Source organism: Anolis carolinensis, chromosome 4 (assembly GCF_035594765.1).
Source record: "Anolis carolinensis isolate JA03-04 chromosome 4, rAnoCar3.1.pri, whole genome shotgun sequence".
Lineage (NCBI taxonomy): Eukaryota > Metazoa > Chordata > Lepidosauria > Squamata > Dactyloidae > Anolis > Anolis carolinensis.
Genome location: NC_085844.1, coordinates 36,635,633 through 36,652,733, shown reverse-complemented (window position 1 = coordinate 36,652,733; position 17,101 = coordinate 36,635,633). Strand labels below are relative to the sequence as shown.

The 17,101-nt window shown below is 42.6% G+C and overlaps 1 protein-coding gene across 1 annotated transcript in view; it reads left to right on the top strand.

Moving 5' to 3' along the window:
- stmn2 (stathmin 2) overlaps nucleotides 1-3,133 on the top strand; it is a 33,710-nt gene extending 30,577 nt beyond the window's left edge. Inside the window, exon 5 of the mRNA XM_003219556.4 lies at nucleotides 1,571-3,133. Within this exon, the coding sequence (XP_003219604.2) occupies nucleotides 1,571-1,630 (60 nt within the window). The 3' untranslated portion in view covers nucleotides 1,631-3,133. The remainder of the gene's footprint in view (nucleotides 1-1,570) is intronic.
- The last annotated feature ends 13,968 nt before the right edge of the window (nucleotides 3,134-17,101 follow it).

Here is a 17,101-nt window from a genome sequence, read left to right as displayed (position 1 = left end):
TTGTCACTTCCTTTTAGGTGAAGCAAAAAAAATAACAAACCTGTAACAGTTTGGCATGGCATCAGAACAAGATATTGGCCCATCCCAATTTTGCCCAATTGAATTTATCTATTTTTTTACTTTAGTTCCTAGAAGTCTTAAACCAACTGGGCCATTTCTAAGAGTGTCAGTCTAAAAGAATTGATAGATGTATACAAACTAGACACTGTGGGAGAGGCCCTAGTCTGTTCAGACATTTTCCAGAACACCCAGGATTACAAATATTTGATGAAATGCAAGACCTAGATGAGAGAAGGAAGGGAGATGCTTTCCTGTACAGGTGGATTCTATTTGCCAACATTTATGCATTTCACATAAAGTTTGGGAAGGGATTTCTGTGTATTTGTTAAGTGTGTTGTAATGGTTTGAGCATTGGACTCTGAAGAGCAGGTTCCCCACTCAGACATGGAGACTGACTGGGTGATCTTGGATGTGTCACACACTCTCAGACCCAGAAAATCTGATCATAGATTCCCCTTACGGTCACCATAAGTCAAAAACAACTTGAAGGGACACAACAACAAAGTAGACATGGACCCGGGCTGTGGCGCAGGCTGGAGAGCAAGCCAGCTGCAACCAGCTGCAATGAATCACTCTGACCAGGAGGTCATGGGTTCGAGGCCCGCTCGGAGCCTATGTTTGTCTTGTCTTTGTTCTATGTTAAAAGGCATTGAATGTTTGCCTATATGTGTAATGTGATCCGCCCTGAGTCCCCTTCGGGGTGAGAAGGGCGGAATATAAATGCTGTAAATAAATAAATAATAAATAAGCTGGTTGGATGATTCTAGGAGTAGCTGTCTAAACAAGAAGTCTAGATCGAGGGAAGTCATGGTGCCTTTGTATTCTGCTTTGGTGAGACCTCACCTGGAATACTGTGTCCAATTCTGGGCACCACAGTTCAAAAGAGATATTAACAAGCTGGAAGGTGTCCAGAGAAGGGCGACTAAAATGATCAAAGGTCTGGAGACTATGCCCTATGAGGAACGTCTTAAAAAACTGGGTATGTTTATCCTGCAAAGAAAAGGTTGGGAGGAGACATGATAGCCACATATAAATACAATATGTGAAAGGGTGTCATAAGGAAGAGGGAGCAGACTTTTCTGCTGCCCTTGAAACTAGGACTAGGAGCAATGGGTTCAAATTATAGGAAATGAGATTCCACCTGAACATTAGGAAGAACTTCCTGACTATCCGAGCTGTTCAACAGTGGAACTTTCTGCCTCGGAGTGTGGTGGAAGCTCCTTCCTTGGCATTTTTTAAACAGAAGCTGGATGGCCATTTGTCAGGGATACTTTGTGCTTTTCCTGCATGGCAGGGGGTTGGACTAGATGGCCCATGTGGTCTCTTCCAGCCCTATTATTTTATGATTCTATGAAGTTTCTCAGGCTCTGCCCTTTCTACACTAAGATACATGAATACCAAATGTGCTTCTTTTTCCAGTTTTCATTTTGCTGTGTTTTTCTGGGAAATGACAGCAGGGATAATGTTAAATTTGTTCTTGACTCTCCTTCCTCCCCACCCCATCCCACAGGAGAGGCACGCTGCAGAGGTCCGTCGAAACAAGGAGCTCCAGGTGGAACTGTCTGGCTGAGCCCAGCAGCAGAGAGAGTGGGATCAGTTCCCATCATCCCCCAAACTCCTCTGCTTATATTATTACAGATCATGAGATACTAGTATGGGAAATGTATGACATGGTTTAAAAAAAATGAATCAATAAAAACAAAACAAAAAAATTAAAACAATGCAGACTTTGCAGAATGATTTGCTTGATGTTTAAAAAATAAAACTTGGATCTTATTTTGTAAATACTTACATTTTTGTTAAAAAATACAAGTATTGCATTATGCAAGTTATTTCATAATCTTTACATGTCCTGTAACAGGCTTTTGATGTTGTCTTTCTTTCCGTTCAGTTGAATTTGTTAGAACTTTGCTATGAAGTTCCCTGCAGCAAAAATCCAAACTGAGCGATATTCATTCCAGCTGAACAACCAAGTCAGTAAGAAGGTCTATGGTGCTAAAGTCCAGTCATTGCCTAATGTCCTAGAAAGCTTTGCAAATCAATATAATGCTTCCTTTCGATAACAAGCAAATGTATAGGCATTGTGGCTTGACACTGGTCTTGGAAATACAGCCTTAGAACATTAAGCAATCATAATTTTGAGATAGCCGTGGTTCTATACTTTACCAAAAGAAAAGGTGCATTGCACTTTTGCTATGTGTCTCTACAAAAGTCCCACTGAGTTAAATGGAATTTACACCTGGGTATTCATGCAGAGGAGGGCTATTTATTGATGTCTTCCTTGCTGAACCCAGAGGGACTTATATCTCAATAAATACACCTAGCATTGCAAATGGTATTCACGGTAAGCATTTCTTCTATCTACAAAAGGAAAAAAATGTTTCTGTCTTTCAAAACAAATGCCATTGACAAAAAAAAAGTAAACAGTAGCAATTTCGGATTTTCTTTCTTTCTCACATGAAATCAAGAATGAGCCATTCTATCTGGGCCAAAATAGATACTACTTTTAAAACATTTCTGTTCCCAAATGACTCGGGTTTGCCAGTTTAAAATTCACTGCTTGAGAAATTCTTTAATTCAAGTCAAGGAGCTGATAGGTATAGATAGTGTGACCTGTTCTGTTTATCTTAGGCCATAGTCCTGTCTGCAGTGGCTGAAATCGGTGGGGACCAAGAGGTGGATCTTTGCGGGTAGGCTTCCAGCCTTAAGCTGCTCTGTTTTAATATGGTGTATGATGCTGTGTGTAGTATTTTTCATCGGGACTCAATCAGCTGGTTGTAATCCTGCTGACCTCTCCAGTGTTCGTCTGTTCTGCCTGGTTTTTAAAAGATGCCTAGAGTGAGGAGGACAGGAAAGCAGCAGGGGTGACTAGCCAGGGTGCTTGTGCCAAGTCCAGTCTCGCCAAAATCAACACTTATATTCGCCCCCAAATTGCTGCCAGTCAGAAGTTGTCTTGAACCCCTCTGGAAATTGCTGCCTGCATATTCTACTCTTCATTAGTGCTACTTTTCTGTATGTCATTGTGAGCAAGCTGTGATTAATAAAGAATTGGGGTTCTGTGAACTGAAAAAAAGAGTGGCCTTGTTTTCTTACCTGAATTCTCCTCCCAGTGTAATGGATATCAAGGAGCAAAGGACATGGATCATTTCTCATTGGTGTCAAAAGAGTGAGCTATCTGGGTCAATATCATTTCTATTAGCCACTTTGGTCTTCTGCTGGCAGTCAGATGTCTTTTTATTCTAGAAAGGCGGGCTTTAAAAAGTTACTTTTTGGCCCTACACATATTTTAGCTGAAAGAAATGTAAGTTTTCTAAGCTCTAAACAAACTTGGCATGTTCTGCTGTTGAGAGGGCTTTTACTGGCTGGATTTGTTGTCTTTTGTTGTGTTTTTAATCTATTCGTATCTATTTGCTTTTGAGTTGTTTCTAAAAGACCATTTCTTGAATGCCTGCTCTGGCAGAAAGGGAGGCTTATAGATTAAATAAGTACATTGTTATAACTGATGAGAATATAGATTTACTGGTAGATATGCACAAACAAAAGCCTCTTTCTTTGCATCTTGCTATTTAATTTAATTTCTTAAATTTATTATATTTCATTTTATTTAAAAGGCTTTTGATTTGCATTTTGTTCAGATAAAATTGTATTGACCAAAATGAAGTTATACAGGGTGTTTCAAAATGATGGATGCAATTCCAAAAACAAACGGTTTAATGAGTTATCAAGTTATCAAGTTTTGCAAACCATTCTGAGCCAGAAACAAATCTAAAAAAAATAACACTGTGAGTGGAAAATCTTGAGAATAACTAGGGCTATTTGTGTGCTGGGAAAGACATCTAGCAGTAATCATTTGAAACCCTAAGACCCACCTTTTCAAGTGCTAAGAGTTTCATTCATGGGTGTTTTGTGGTTGCAGAGATACTATGATTTCAAATCAGGTCTGTCTTTTTGCCAGACACTGCATACTGGTCAGACTTCTACCCAAAGTGATTGGGTTTCCATCATCATCATCATCATCATCGTCGTCGTCGTCATTTTATTTCTTGTCCACCTCACCTTGATGCTTGAGGCGAATAACAACACAATTAAAAACACATCATTATAAAAATTATGTAAAATACATAAATTAACATGTATTTCTATGCAATACATATATTAACATGCACAGAAAAAAAAAGATTAAAATAAGCACCGTAAACACAGTAAAGGATGAGAAAGATGTGTAGAATGAGAAGGAAACTACCAGTAAGCTCTATGAAGGGTACATTCATTATTCACTAGGTTATGCATGGGGTTCCCAGTTCATTTTGGAACCTGATTCTGTAATTTTGACCAGAGCCCAGTGCAACCTCTCTACCTTTGTCATGATGAAAATCACTTAGTGCTGCCTTTTCATGCACTTGAACAAGCTGACATTGCTGTAATGCCCTAAGCATTCCCTGCCTACTGTGAAAGCGGCTAGCAATCCTGTGATCTGTTCCTACCTCAAAGGTCTCCCAGACAATTTTCTGCCTTTCTTGTGGTGACCCAGACCACCTTTCTTCCACATATATCTAACAAGAATAACCGTGGGCAATGTCAAGACAGCAGGCAGTAAATGACAAGCTAGTGCGGGAAAGACACATAGAAGATTAAGGTGGGCAAATGCAAAATTAAAAGATTCATAGAGACAAATTTGAGATTCCAAAGAACTGCCTCACCATGTCCAGTGCATTCAATGGTCATGTTACAACAGCCAGACACAGAACATGGATTGCTTCCACTGAGACCTGGAGGGGTCCTTTATAGATCTCAATGCATGATATTATCAGTTCTGCTCCAGTTCCCCAATCCCCTCTGCTCTGCATCAGTGAAGTAATGAATCCTATGGAAGCTTTGAACATTGCAGAAAGAGTAAGATAATACCAACATCTTCAATGACCAGAAGCGACTGGTTTCTCAAGTTGCTCCTGACACGGAAAAAAAAGCTGGCCTAACAAAAACCTGCGTAAGTGTAAGGTGGATATATGCTTGCATGGGCCACTGGCAGGATACTGGCTATAAAAGGGAATATCATTTCCGATAATGCTTTCCCACAATAAGATTATCTCAAAATATCTGCCTTATTGATCAACTGTATATTCTTCGAGAGAACAATCACAAAATATATAGGATCGGACAAGCAAATGCTATAACAGAGAGATGCCTTTCACCACCTGAGGGCACAGTTCTTAAAACGAGCTAAACATATCATTTGATTTCACCTTCTGACAGGTTTAATTCTCACAAATGACAATGAGATGGCAAACATGCACTCATTTTAGATTCAATAGGTGACTCATATAGTAAAGTGGTTTGCCATGCAAAATAATATATTTGCCATAGCTTCTCTTAGCATGTGTGTTCTTTCTCATTAATAACCTTTGGCATCTTGACTGTACTCTGATAATGCTTGGCCATGTGCATCCCAGTTTCCCTCTGTGAAATATTGTGGGGGGAGATATCATTTAGAACATGGGCTGTGGCCCAGCAGTGGGCCATGAGAACGAAAACCTGGTCCCCAAATCTCCTTCCTCTTTATTTTATTTTATTTTATTTTACTTATTTTATTTCCACTCCTTTCCAAAGAGCAGAATTTTTTCTTTGTGTCTTCATTTTTAGGCCCATTCTTGGAGTTACTTGGGGTCCTGGCTCAGAAAATTGCATTGGATAGGCCACATCAACTCTAAATTTTTAAATATGATTTCTCTGGGTGAGCAGATGGAGACTATAGGATGGCATATGTTCAGTAACAGAAACTTGAGCTGATATGGTCTACCCAATGAAGTTTTCTGAATCAGCACCCCAAATAAGCAAACCGAATCTAAACTTGACCAAAAACGGATTCGTAACCCTTTTGATACTAATGTTGGAGAGTGGTCCCTGGTCAAAGTGGTCCCTGTTCAAGTGGGCCCTGGTCAAAAAAAGACTGGGAACCAATGAGTTAGAAGCTAAACAGATCTATGCTTCATTGGTGCTTGAATGGGAGACACCAGTTTTTCCAAGGAAAGACCATGAATAATTCTTGCCTGAAGCCTGGAAAGCTTATGCCAGTTTGAGGTGGTAATATTGCGCTATAAAAAGAACAATGGGCTAATTTAGCAGAGCACTGCTGATTTTTCTATAGTTCAGCATATCTAAGCATTACCCAGCCAGGAAAGGCAATTTTAGCCACTGACCAATTTATGAGCCAGCCCATCTTACAGAAAACTGAAGCTATTTAAGGATCTGGATTTTGCTAATAAAAGCAGTCACGTGATCAGTGTTGTGTGTATTAATAGCCATTTGAAAACAGACAGACAGACAAAGTGAGTGGTTGTATGTTATCCGGGCTGTATGGCCATGTTCCGTAACATGGCCATACAGCCTGGAAAACATACAACAACCCTGTGATCCCGGCCATGAAAGCCTTCAACAACAGACACAGTGAGTCTTTTCTGATTAAAAATTTGTAAAATCCTTTCTCGGCACCAGAGGGCAACACTGGATCATTAAACAAGTGGAAAGAGAAATGATAGGCAATAAGGCAGAAGAAAGAATTGTTAAGTACAGACAGTAGTAACAGATTAAATCTGAATCATTCTTATGTTCTGACTGTCCTTTTGTGGTTTGACCAAAGGAAGTATTAATAGATGTGCTCTCCAGAAGTATGTTTGTCTCCAGAATCCTCAATATATTACAAAGAAATATGAAATGACAATCGAATAAAGTATATCATTAACTAAAAATAAACTTTGTACCACTTTGGAATTCCCCTCCTCCTTGTAAAAGAAGAACAAGTTTAACACTCACATTAATAGATATGGATGAGCACAATCGGACTGTCCTGAGCAGCTTAAGTACATACCTAAAAACAGCAATGCTTAATGTGACAAACATATGTTAATAGATCCACATTCTTTTCCCACGCTAACCAATTAGAAACACATGGGAAGCTTCCAGAAAGCATATTAATGCAATAACACTCTTCTCCATGGGTTCCTCTTCCCATCTATCCTGCCTGTAACACCATGCAAAGTCTTCTATATAATCAAAAAGACTTACCAACATAAGATCAAATGCAAGATTATGCAGCCACTCGGTAGTTCTAGGAAATGACCCCATATTTTCAGTCTCTGCACACTTGATTTAAATATACATGCTTTTTCACATGTTATATTCATGAGCAAATACCAGGCACATCAGTAGCAAAAAGACATGCAAATGGGAAGGTGATCAGTCATCTCCCACACTCACAGGTTTTCAGAAATTTTATAAAAATGTAATTCCAGAATATTTTTTTCTTACCTCACTTTGTAGATAGTTGTGTATGACAAGGGGCCACAGGATTTGTGTAGCATAGGGCATGTGCCCCTCAAATTAATGCTTGGTCTGGTCTATTGACTATGCTTAGTGGAAGATTCTGGGAAGTCCAAAAAAATTGTGTTTTTTGTTCAATATAGCATGCAAATCAGCATAGGATTCTTAAACCTTCCCTACGTCCATTAATTTATTTTCCTGTCTTCCTATCATCGAAAAGCAGGCATCCCATTAAACACTGTCTGAACTACTTTACTGCTCATGCAGTTAGAAATAAAGCTTCAGCGGTGCTCTAATAAAAGAACCAGTAGAGAACAAAATAAACCTGTCATTCAAAGCCCCTCTCAGAGACCAGAACAACAATGAAGCACTGCACTGAAGCTCATTAAACTTTGTGTGCTGTAGTGTGTTCAATGCATGCTTGGTGACCTACTAGTAACAACATGGCACAGCTGGGCTTGAGTTTAACACATACTGGAAAAGTTCTTTCTCAGGTAATGTAGTTTGAGAGAACTGAAGCTGAAATAAGAGTTGCTGTGAAAAGCCACGTGATGGATCAACTCACATTTATCTGTGATGTGAATAATTTCAACAAAATCAACTGTTTGCAAGAACCGCTTTCCTGTTTAGATTTGTTGTCAAGATGAGTTACATCTCATATATGGGCTGGACCCATGCATGGAAGGGAAAGGCATCTGTTCTGGACAGCTGTTCCTTCAATGTTTCTGTTCTATCCCTCCTTTCCCTCTTCGTCCCCATGTTATCATATGTTGGCAGACTGATACTAGTCTGGCAACATACTGCAAGGTCGTGTGTGTGTTTTATGAGATTAGTGCTTCATTCAAGAAAGACACCTTTGGAAAGTTTTCTTTATCTTTTGTACACTTTCAATTATTATGACCTCAAATACAAAATACCTTAAAACATGTGAGTCTGTTTTGTGTCGATCACATATTTCTAACTATGTATTAATATCCATCCTGGAGATGAATATTATAATACGCCCACAGTCCATCAACTGCCATGCTTTCCAGAATATTGCTATTTCTTTGGCTCATGGCTTCAAACTACAGGAAAGTAGATTCCACTTGAACATTAGGAAGAACTTCTTCACTGTGAGAGCTGTTTGGCAGTGGAATTCTCTGCCCCCCCCCCCCCCGAGTGTGGTGGAGGCTCCTTCTTTGGAGGCTTTGAAGCAGAGGCTGGATGGCCATCTATCAGGGGTGCTTTGAATGAGATTTTCCTGCTTCTTGCAGGGGGTTGGATTGGATGGCCCATGAGGTCTCTTCCAACTCGACGATTCTGTGATTCTATGATTCATGGTGTTTTGTCAAAATTGCCTTTTATCCCATATTCGCCTCCTTTTTTATGTCTGTGCCCACTTATTCATTCCCATTGTTCATTTTTATATGTTGTTCATTATTCATCAGTGCTTCTCTTTTTTCATGCTTGGAAAGCTTTGCAAGAAAATGAGTGTGAAAGAAAAAGGCAGTCAGTACATTGGCCAGAATTCACTAAGGCACTTACAGTGCATTAACTACTGTAATTATATACTTGTGTTATGTATTTTGGCCTAACCTCTCAACCCAATCCCATTTACCAGGCTATAGTGACTGCAATTCAGGAATCTATTTCCAAGATGATTTGGAAGCAACTAACTTACTGTTCCACCCATCCCTCTGGTGAGCAATCTCCCATGCAATAATCAGAAGCAGAATCCCTGTCACAATTCCCCTTTGCACTAGAGATCACTTCTTTGAGAGGTTTGATGAGAAAATCTAATTAGCTGCCCAACAAGGGAACATAACTCTGCCATTTCCAGTTGCTGCTGCCCAAAAATTGAGTATTTGGAGATTTTCATGGTCCATGTATTGCCTAAATTAGAGACTTTGTAGGGACTGTGAACAGAAACCAGTCTAGTTTGCTGTGGGAGTGAATTGGAAACATCACCTTCCTCACCTCCCAGTTACTTTCTGAACAGGCCTCCTTTACTCAATGCAACTGAAGGCTGTTAAGACAGGTTTGTAGAGCACTTACTGTATTCAGTAAGACTACATTGTCTTACTGGATATAGAGTAGTTACAGATCCATAATTGCAACACATTGTCAGCCTGGGTCAGCTCATAGCAACAGTGGCAGGTGGATCCTGCCATTCTGTCCACATTTTTTCTAAGTACTCTCTCCCTTTCTGAAATGAGTATGTGTTCGCCATCATATAAATCACCTCTGGTGAGCTGTCTGAATATGAACTCATCATATTACAAATATCCAAGTTTGCCATGTACCTTGGTGTGCCTTTTGTACGGCACACCTTCTGACCTTCTGAGACATATGTGTGGTGCAAAAGACACACAGATATTGTCAAAGACAGAACGCCACAAGATAAAAGATAACAAAGTTTATTGGAGTTACAGAACCAAAAATGCCCGTAAAAGACAAGGGCTAGGCAAACACTGGCCTTAAAAGTAAAAAGAGACAAGAAAAACGTTCAAAAGATAAACCGGATTAAACCGGAGTTTAATCCGGGTTAAATCAAAACAGCTTGCTTCAACCTGGGAATAAACAAACAGAAGCTGGTGAACAAAAAGTTCAAAGGAATGCAACTAATTGGCAGCAGATGCTTCTCTGCTGCCAAGAGCTATGTTTGAGTAACTTAGAGGTTACTCCTCCACACAGCAGGCAAATTCCCGATACAAACACAGCAGACGAGGGCAGAAGCAGTCAGCGAAGTCCCAATCCGTTCCGAAGGTCGTAAGGCAGATGCAGACGTTTGTAGTTCACCAGTTCCAACGATAGACACAGGTAGGAGAATCCGAGGCCGTAGTCCGTAAGTCCAGAGTAAGCAGATGGCGTCCGTCAAGAAGACGACGGAAGGTCAAAGCTATTAAGATTAAGCAGAGGTTGCACAACAAAACCCCACACAATTCCTCCCGCCGTCTGAGCCCAATGTCCAGGATAACTTACGTAGTCAGCAAACGAAACACACCCGTCTTCAGGAAAACTTCCCACACAGATCCCAAGCGTTCGTCCAGATTACCTTGCCCAACGCAATTTGCTATTGCTCCCAAACCCCATTTTATGCTAGTTACAAGTCCTCATCGCTATCAGCTGTTCTCCTTAGCCCGGGCGTTTCCTCATCACTTTCCTCATCAGAACTGGAACACCTTTGACTACGCCCCACAGCATCCCCAGCTGTGGATCCCGTCCCATCCCTCCAGCTTGTCCACGGGTCTAATCCTGAAGGTCCCCAATCGCCTTCCATACTATCATTGCCAGTGGCACCCAAATCCTCCCTTACACGAGTCCATTCCATGTCATCCTCTTCCGAGCTAACCATCTCTTCCTCCATTCTCTCAGTAAACCCCTCAAAAGAATCCTCGTCAGATGGTTCTGCAAAGATATCTCGCAGCCGCTTCCTTTCTCGCTCCTCGAGAGTATCTGACTCTCGAGGAGTCTTACGCCCACGTCTCCCAGTAGTAGAGCCATGAGGCTCAACCATAACACTATCCCCTCTCACAAAGGCCTCCTCCTCCGAAGGCGGAGAGACGGCAGTGATGTCCTCCGCTACAGCACCACGACGACTGGAGGTATCTAACTTTAACAGAGAACGATGGAAAACTGGATGGATTTTAAAAGTAGAAGGTAAACGCAAACGAAATGCTACGGAAGAAATCTTTTTAACAATAGGAAAGGGTCCCAAATACCGTGGCGCAAACTTTCCCCCAGCCTGTTTAATGTACTTAGAAGATAACCACACTAAATCTCCTTCTTCCAACTCTTCCCCTGCCTGCCTATGACGGTCGGCCTGAGTCTTTTGCGTTGCCTTGGCTTCCAATAGTAAACGACGGGCAACATCATGCAACGCAGCCATTTCAGAGGAACGGTACACCGGGTCAGAGGAAACCACATTGGTTGACGGCGCCACACCTCCCCGCGGGTGAAAACCATAAGTCAGTTCAAATGGAGTATGCTGACTAGACGTGTGCACAGCGTTGTTGTAGGCGAACTCAGCCACCGGTAGCCATTTTACCCAAGCAGTGGGTTGATCTAAACAAAAACAACGTAAATATTGCTCCAACAACCCATTAACCCTTTCCGATTGACCATCCGTTTGTGGATGAAACGCTGAGGAGACGTTCAATTTAGTACCTAAACACTCATGGAAGTGTCTCCAAAAGCGTGACACAAATTGTGGAGCCCTATCAGAAATAATCACCTCAGGAGCTCCGTGCAAACGATAAATGTGTTTGGTAAACAATAAAGCCAATGTAGGGGCCGCCGGAATGGTCGAACAAGGAATAAAATGAGCCAGTTTAGAAAATAAATCCACCACCACCCAAATACATGTGTAACCCCCAGACTTAGGCAAATCAGAAATGAAATCCATGGAAATAATTTGCCATGGTCTCTCAGGAACAGGCAGAGATGACAACAACCCTCTAGGGCGCCCAACAGGCGTCTTACTCTGCTGGCAAACAGCGCAGCTATCACAAAAGCGAAGAATGTCTTGCCGCATCTTGGGCCACCAGTAGTTCCTGGTGATGAGCTGCACGGTCTTAAATCTGCCAAAATGCCCAGCCATGGGTTCGTCATGGTGGGCTCTAATAACCTCCAACCTGAGTGCCCCCACCGGTACATAGACCTGTCCCCTGCGTACCAATACTCCATTCTGATCTTGCAAGTGAGGCAGTATTGTACGATTCCCTGCTGACAACAGCATCAGTTGCTCTTGAGTCCAAACATCTTCTTTCTGAGCCTCTATTATTTGATCATGTAACCCGATCTCATTTTCCACAACACATAAAGAGGCAGTAGGCAAAATGGTCTGGCACACTACCTGCTCATTAGTCTTAAACTCAGGCTTGCGGGACAATGCATCGGCCCGCAAGTTTGCCTTTCCTTCCACGAATTGAACTTTGAAATTAAACCTGGAGAAAAACAAAGCCCATCGGATTTGACGTTGGTTTAACTTCTTGGCCGTTTGCAAATGTTCCAAATTCTTGTGATCAGACCTGACCACGATTTGGTGCCGCGCCCCCTCTAGCCAGTGCCGCCACACCTCAAACGCCACCTTGATCGCCAATAATTCTTTCTCCCATATGGTATAGTTTTGCTCAAATGGTGTTAGTTGCCGAGAGTAAAATCCACAGGGACGCAAAGTCCCTGATGAATCTCTTTGAGACAATACAGCCCCCAACGCGTAGCTAGAAGCGTCTGCTTCTACTACGAACGGTTTGTCCACATCTGGATGTATTAGTATATTGTCTGCCTGAAAGCTAGACTTTAATTGTAAAAACGCATCGTGAGCTTCCCGCCCCCACACAAATGGCTGTTTCTTACGCAGGAGCTGCGTTAAAGGTACCGTGAGTTTGGCAAAGTTTGGGATAAACTCCCGGTAGTAATTAGCGAATCCTAAGAACCTCTGAACATCTTTCTTAGTCTTGAGCTCTTGCCATGAGTTGACTGCGTCAACTTTATGTGGATCCATTTTGAGTTCCCTTCCTGAAACTACATGACCTAGGAACTCAACTTCAGGTACATGAAAAACGCATTTAGAAGCCTTAGCGAAAAGCCCATTAGCCCGCAGACGATGTAGTACCTGCTTAACATGCTGACGATGTTCTCTTTCATCCTTAGAAAAAATTAAGATATCATCCAAATAAATCACCACAAATTGGTCAATTAAGTCTCTAAATACATCGTTTATGAACCTCTGGAAGACCGCAGGCGCATTGCAAAGTCCGAAAGGCATTACACGGAACTCGTGGCATCCGAAACACGTGTTAAATGCCGTCTTCCATTCATCACCTTCCCGTATTCTAATCAAGTTATACGCCCCCCGCAGGTCAAGCTTGGTAAAAACCTTAGCCCCTTGCACCCTCGATAGTAATTCCGAGATTAAAGGTAGCGGGTACCTATCCCGAATGGTGTGTTTGTTAAGGACCCGGTAATCACAAACCAACCTGAGGTCCCCTGTCTTTTTGGCAACAAAGAACACAGGAGCAGCAGTTGGAGAGCTAGATGGGCGAATGAACCCCTTAGCTAAGTTCTCATCGAGGAACTCTCTTAAAGCTTGCCTTTCTGGTACTGTCAAGGCGTACAACCTTCCTGCTGGCAATTTTGCACCTTCCGCTAGTCTAATGGCGCAATCGTATGGTCTATGCGGCGGTAGCTTATCCGCTTCCTTTTTACAGAATACGTCTGAGAATTCCCCATACTCAGCAGGCACTCCCTCCATATCAGGCTGAGTAGGGTTTAGAGTAAAACATTCCTGCCTCCTAAAAGTTATCTTACGCATCACCCAGTCCACTTGTGGATTTACTAAAGCTAGCCAATCCATTCCCAGGATCACATCGTATCTGGGTAAGCTCGTAATATCCCAAACAAACGTTCCCGTTACTCCCTGTACTTCCCACATTATTTCTGAGGTCTCATGGTTAACCACCCCAGTCTCCAATAGTCTCCCATCCGCTCCTTCCACCCATACGTCGCATGCTTTACGCACTACAGGAATGCCATGCTTCCTAGCAAATTCAATATCCACATATGAGACCGTAGCCCCTGAGTCCAGCAGTGCCAAAGTAGAAACAAGTTCTTTTCCCCCAACAGATAACGAAATGGGTACAAAGACATGTTTCTTCCCCTCAGTTGACTGCTTTAAAAGCCCTAATGCGTTGGACTCACGTCACACTAGGGCTGGCCTTTTCCCGAAAGCTGGGAAGGTTTTACATTACAATTTCTGGCGAAATGCCCAGCATTTCCACAATACAAACACAACCCCAGTTGTCTCCTACGGTTCTTTTCTGCTATAGACAGTTTTTTAAACACCCCGAGTTCCATAGGCTCGTCCCCTTTTACCACAGGTGCCTTAGATTCAAACATAGGTGGCGCACACATTGCTCTAGATTGTTTACGGGACTCGAACCTGGCGTCCAAACGCAACACTTTAGATATTAAGGCATCCCAATTTTCCGCTGGCTCCAAGCGTGCCAATTCGTCCTGGAGGTAATCATTTAAACCAGCAGTAAACAAAAGCATAAATGCATTTTCCCCCCAGTCTAACTGATGACGGTACGAATTAAACTTATTTAAATAATCCAAAACAGTCCCCTTTCCCTGTTTCAACCGATACAGAGCCCAACTAGCATTCTCCGTACGGAGGGGATCCCCAAAAGTGTCAGTTAGTAGTTTTTTGAAATCACTCAAATTGTCCTTGACTGGGTCATTTCCCAAAATCAAATTAGTGGCCCATTGTCCTGCAGGACCAGTCAACAAACTCAAAATAAATGCCACCTTGCTAGTGTCCGTAGGAAAAGCTTGTGCACTAAGCTGGGAAAATAAAGTTTAATTTGTGCCAAAAAAGTTGGCAGTTTGCTCCTAGACCCATCAAAGCGTTCGGGAGTCATAACATGTCCTTTAGCTGGCTGTGCTGCTTGCGCAGCGTAAAAAGCAGCCTGTAATTGATCAAAACGAGCCTTTAACTCCTCCATCGTCTTCTTGACGTAATTAACTTCTACAGAAAAACTTTTTTTTTTATGGCGTTGGGCAATCTGTCAAAGACAGAACGCCACAAGATAAAAGATAACAAAGTTTATTGGAGTTACAGAACCAAAAATGCCCGTAAAAGACAAGGGCTAGGCAAACACTGGCCTTAAAAGTAAAAAGAGACAAGAAAAACGTTCAAAAGATAAACCGGATTAAACCGGAGTTTAATCCGGGTTAAATCAAAACAGCTTGCTTCAACCTGGGAATAAACAAACAGAAGCTGGTGAACAAAAAGTTCAAAGGAATGCAACTAATTGGCAGCAGATGCTTCTCTGCTGCCAAGAGCTATGTTTGAGTAACTTAGAGGTTACTCCTCCACACAGCAGGCAAATTCCCGATACAAACACAGCAGACGAGGGCAGAAGCAGTCAGCGAAGTCCCAATCCGTTCCGAAGGTCATAAGGCAGATGCAGACGTTTGTAGTTCACCAGTTCCAACGATAGACACAGGTAGGAGAATCCGAGGCCGTAGTCCGTAAGTCCAGAGTAAGCAGATGGCTGTCACGACCCAGGCTGCAGAGCACCAATAACCATACACAGAGGCCAGAATCTATCTATATCTTTATTGAAGGAATATATAAAGTTAATAAAAACAAGTGTAGAAAATAGTCCAGAATTAGACCTTTCAGGAAAGGTCAGAATTAGTCCAAAAAAGCAATGTCCAATAAGAAATATTAAGGTCCAAAGTTGTAATCCAATAACCGAAACACTCACTTTGCCAAGCAAAGTGAGGGGAGATGACAAGGTCCTTTAGTCCATGAAACTTGAGCGAGGCTAGGAATTAACTTGATACTTGAAACAAGGCTTGAACGTGGAACAAGGTAACTAAGAACAAGAACAAGGTCCGTGGAATAACTTGATAAAATCCGTGGAACAAGGCAAGGATTGATCCTGGGAAACAAGGCAAAGTCCGTAGATAAACAAAGGCTGGGAAGCAAGGCGAAGGCTGGATAGCAAGGCAAGGCTTGAGCAGGAGCGAGGCTTGAATCGGAGCGCGCTGTCCAGACACAACTCGCTCCGTAGGCTGACGAATTGACTCCGCGAAGTTACTACGCGGGTAAAACACCTAAATAGAGTCTAACTTTCCCGCCGAAGCAGTTCTCTGGGAATCAGAACCGAAAGCTAAACTCTGAGACCAGATGTGAGACTCCCCAAAGATTCTCACGAGAAGCAGTCTTAATTGGCCACATTCTTAGCTGCAATCCTCGCACTCCTGCGCGAAGCTGATTCCAAACTTCTCTGTTGTTTACAAAACTCCCGGCGCAAGAACACGGGAGAAGTAGGCTCTGGGCTTGTTTGACATACTTCTGGGAGACAACTTTCTTGCAGGTGCAAGGTTCCCAGATCTGCCTGGGAAAGATCTGGCTGAGAGGAATCCAGTTCAGACTGGGAAGGTAAAAAACCCAAGTTTTCATCTTCATCAGGAATTACAATGTCCTGAGCAGGACTACAAGGCCCATGGGTCATCACAATGGCGTCCGTCAAGAAGACGACGGAAGGTCAAAGCTATTAAGATTAAGCAGAGGTTGCACAACAAAACCCCACACAATTCCTCCCGCCGTCTGAGCCCAATGTCCAGGATAACTTACGTAGTCAGCAAACGAAACACACCCGTCTTCAGGAAAACTTCCCACACAGATCCCAAGCGTTCGTCCAGATTACCTTGCCCAACGCAATTTGCTATTGCTCCCAAGCCCCATTTTATGCCAGTTACAAGTCCTCATCGCTATCAGCTGTTCTCCTTAGCCCGGGCGTTTCCTCATCACTTTCCTCATCAGAACTGGAACACCTTTGACTACGCCCCACAGCATCCCCAGCTGTGGATCCCGTCCCATCCCTCCAGCTTGTCCACGGGTCTAATCCTGAAGGTCCCCAATCGCCTTCCATACTATCATTGCCAGTGGCACCCAAATCCTCCCTTACACGAGTCCATTCCATGTCATCCTCTTCCGAGCTAACCATCTCTTCCTCCATTCTCTCAGTAAACCCCTCAAAAGAATCCTCGTCAGATGGTTCTGCAAAGATATCTCGCAGCCGCTTCCTTTCTCGCTCCTCGAGAGTATCTGACTCTCGAGGAGTCTTACGCCCACGTCTCCCAGTAGTAGAGCCATGAGGCTCAACCATAACAGATATATTCCTTGAAGACTCTCCAGACCAGGGGTCCTCGAATTTTTAAGCAG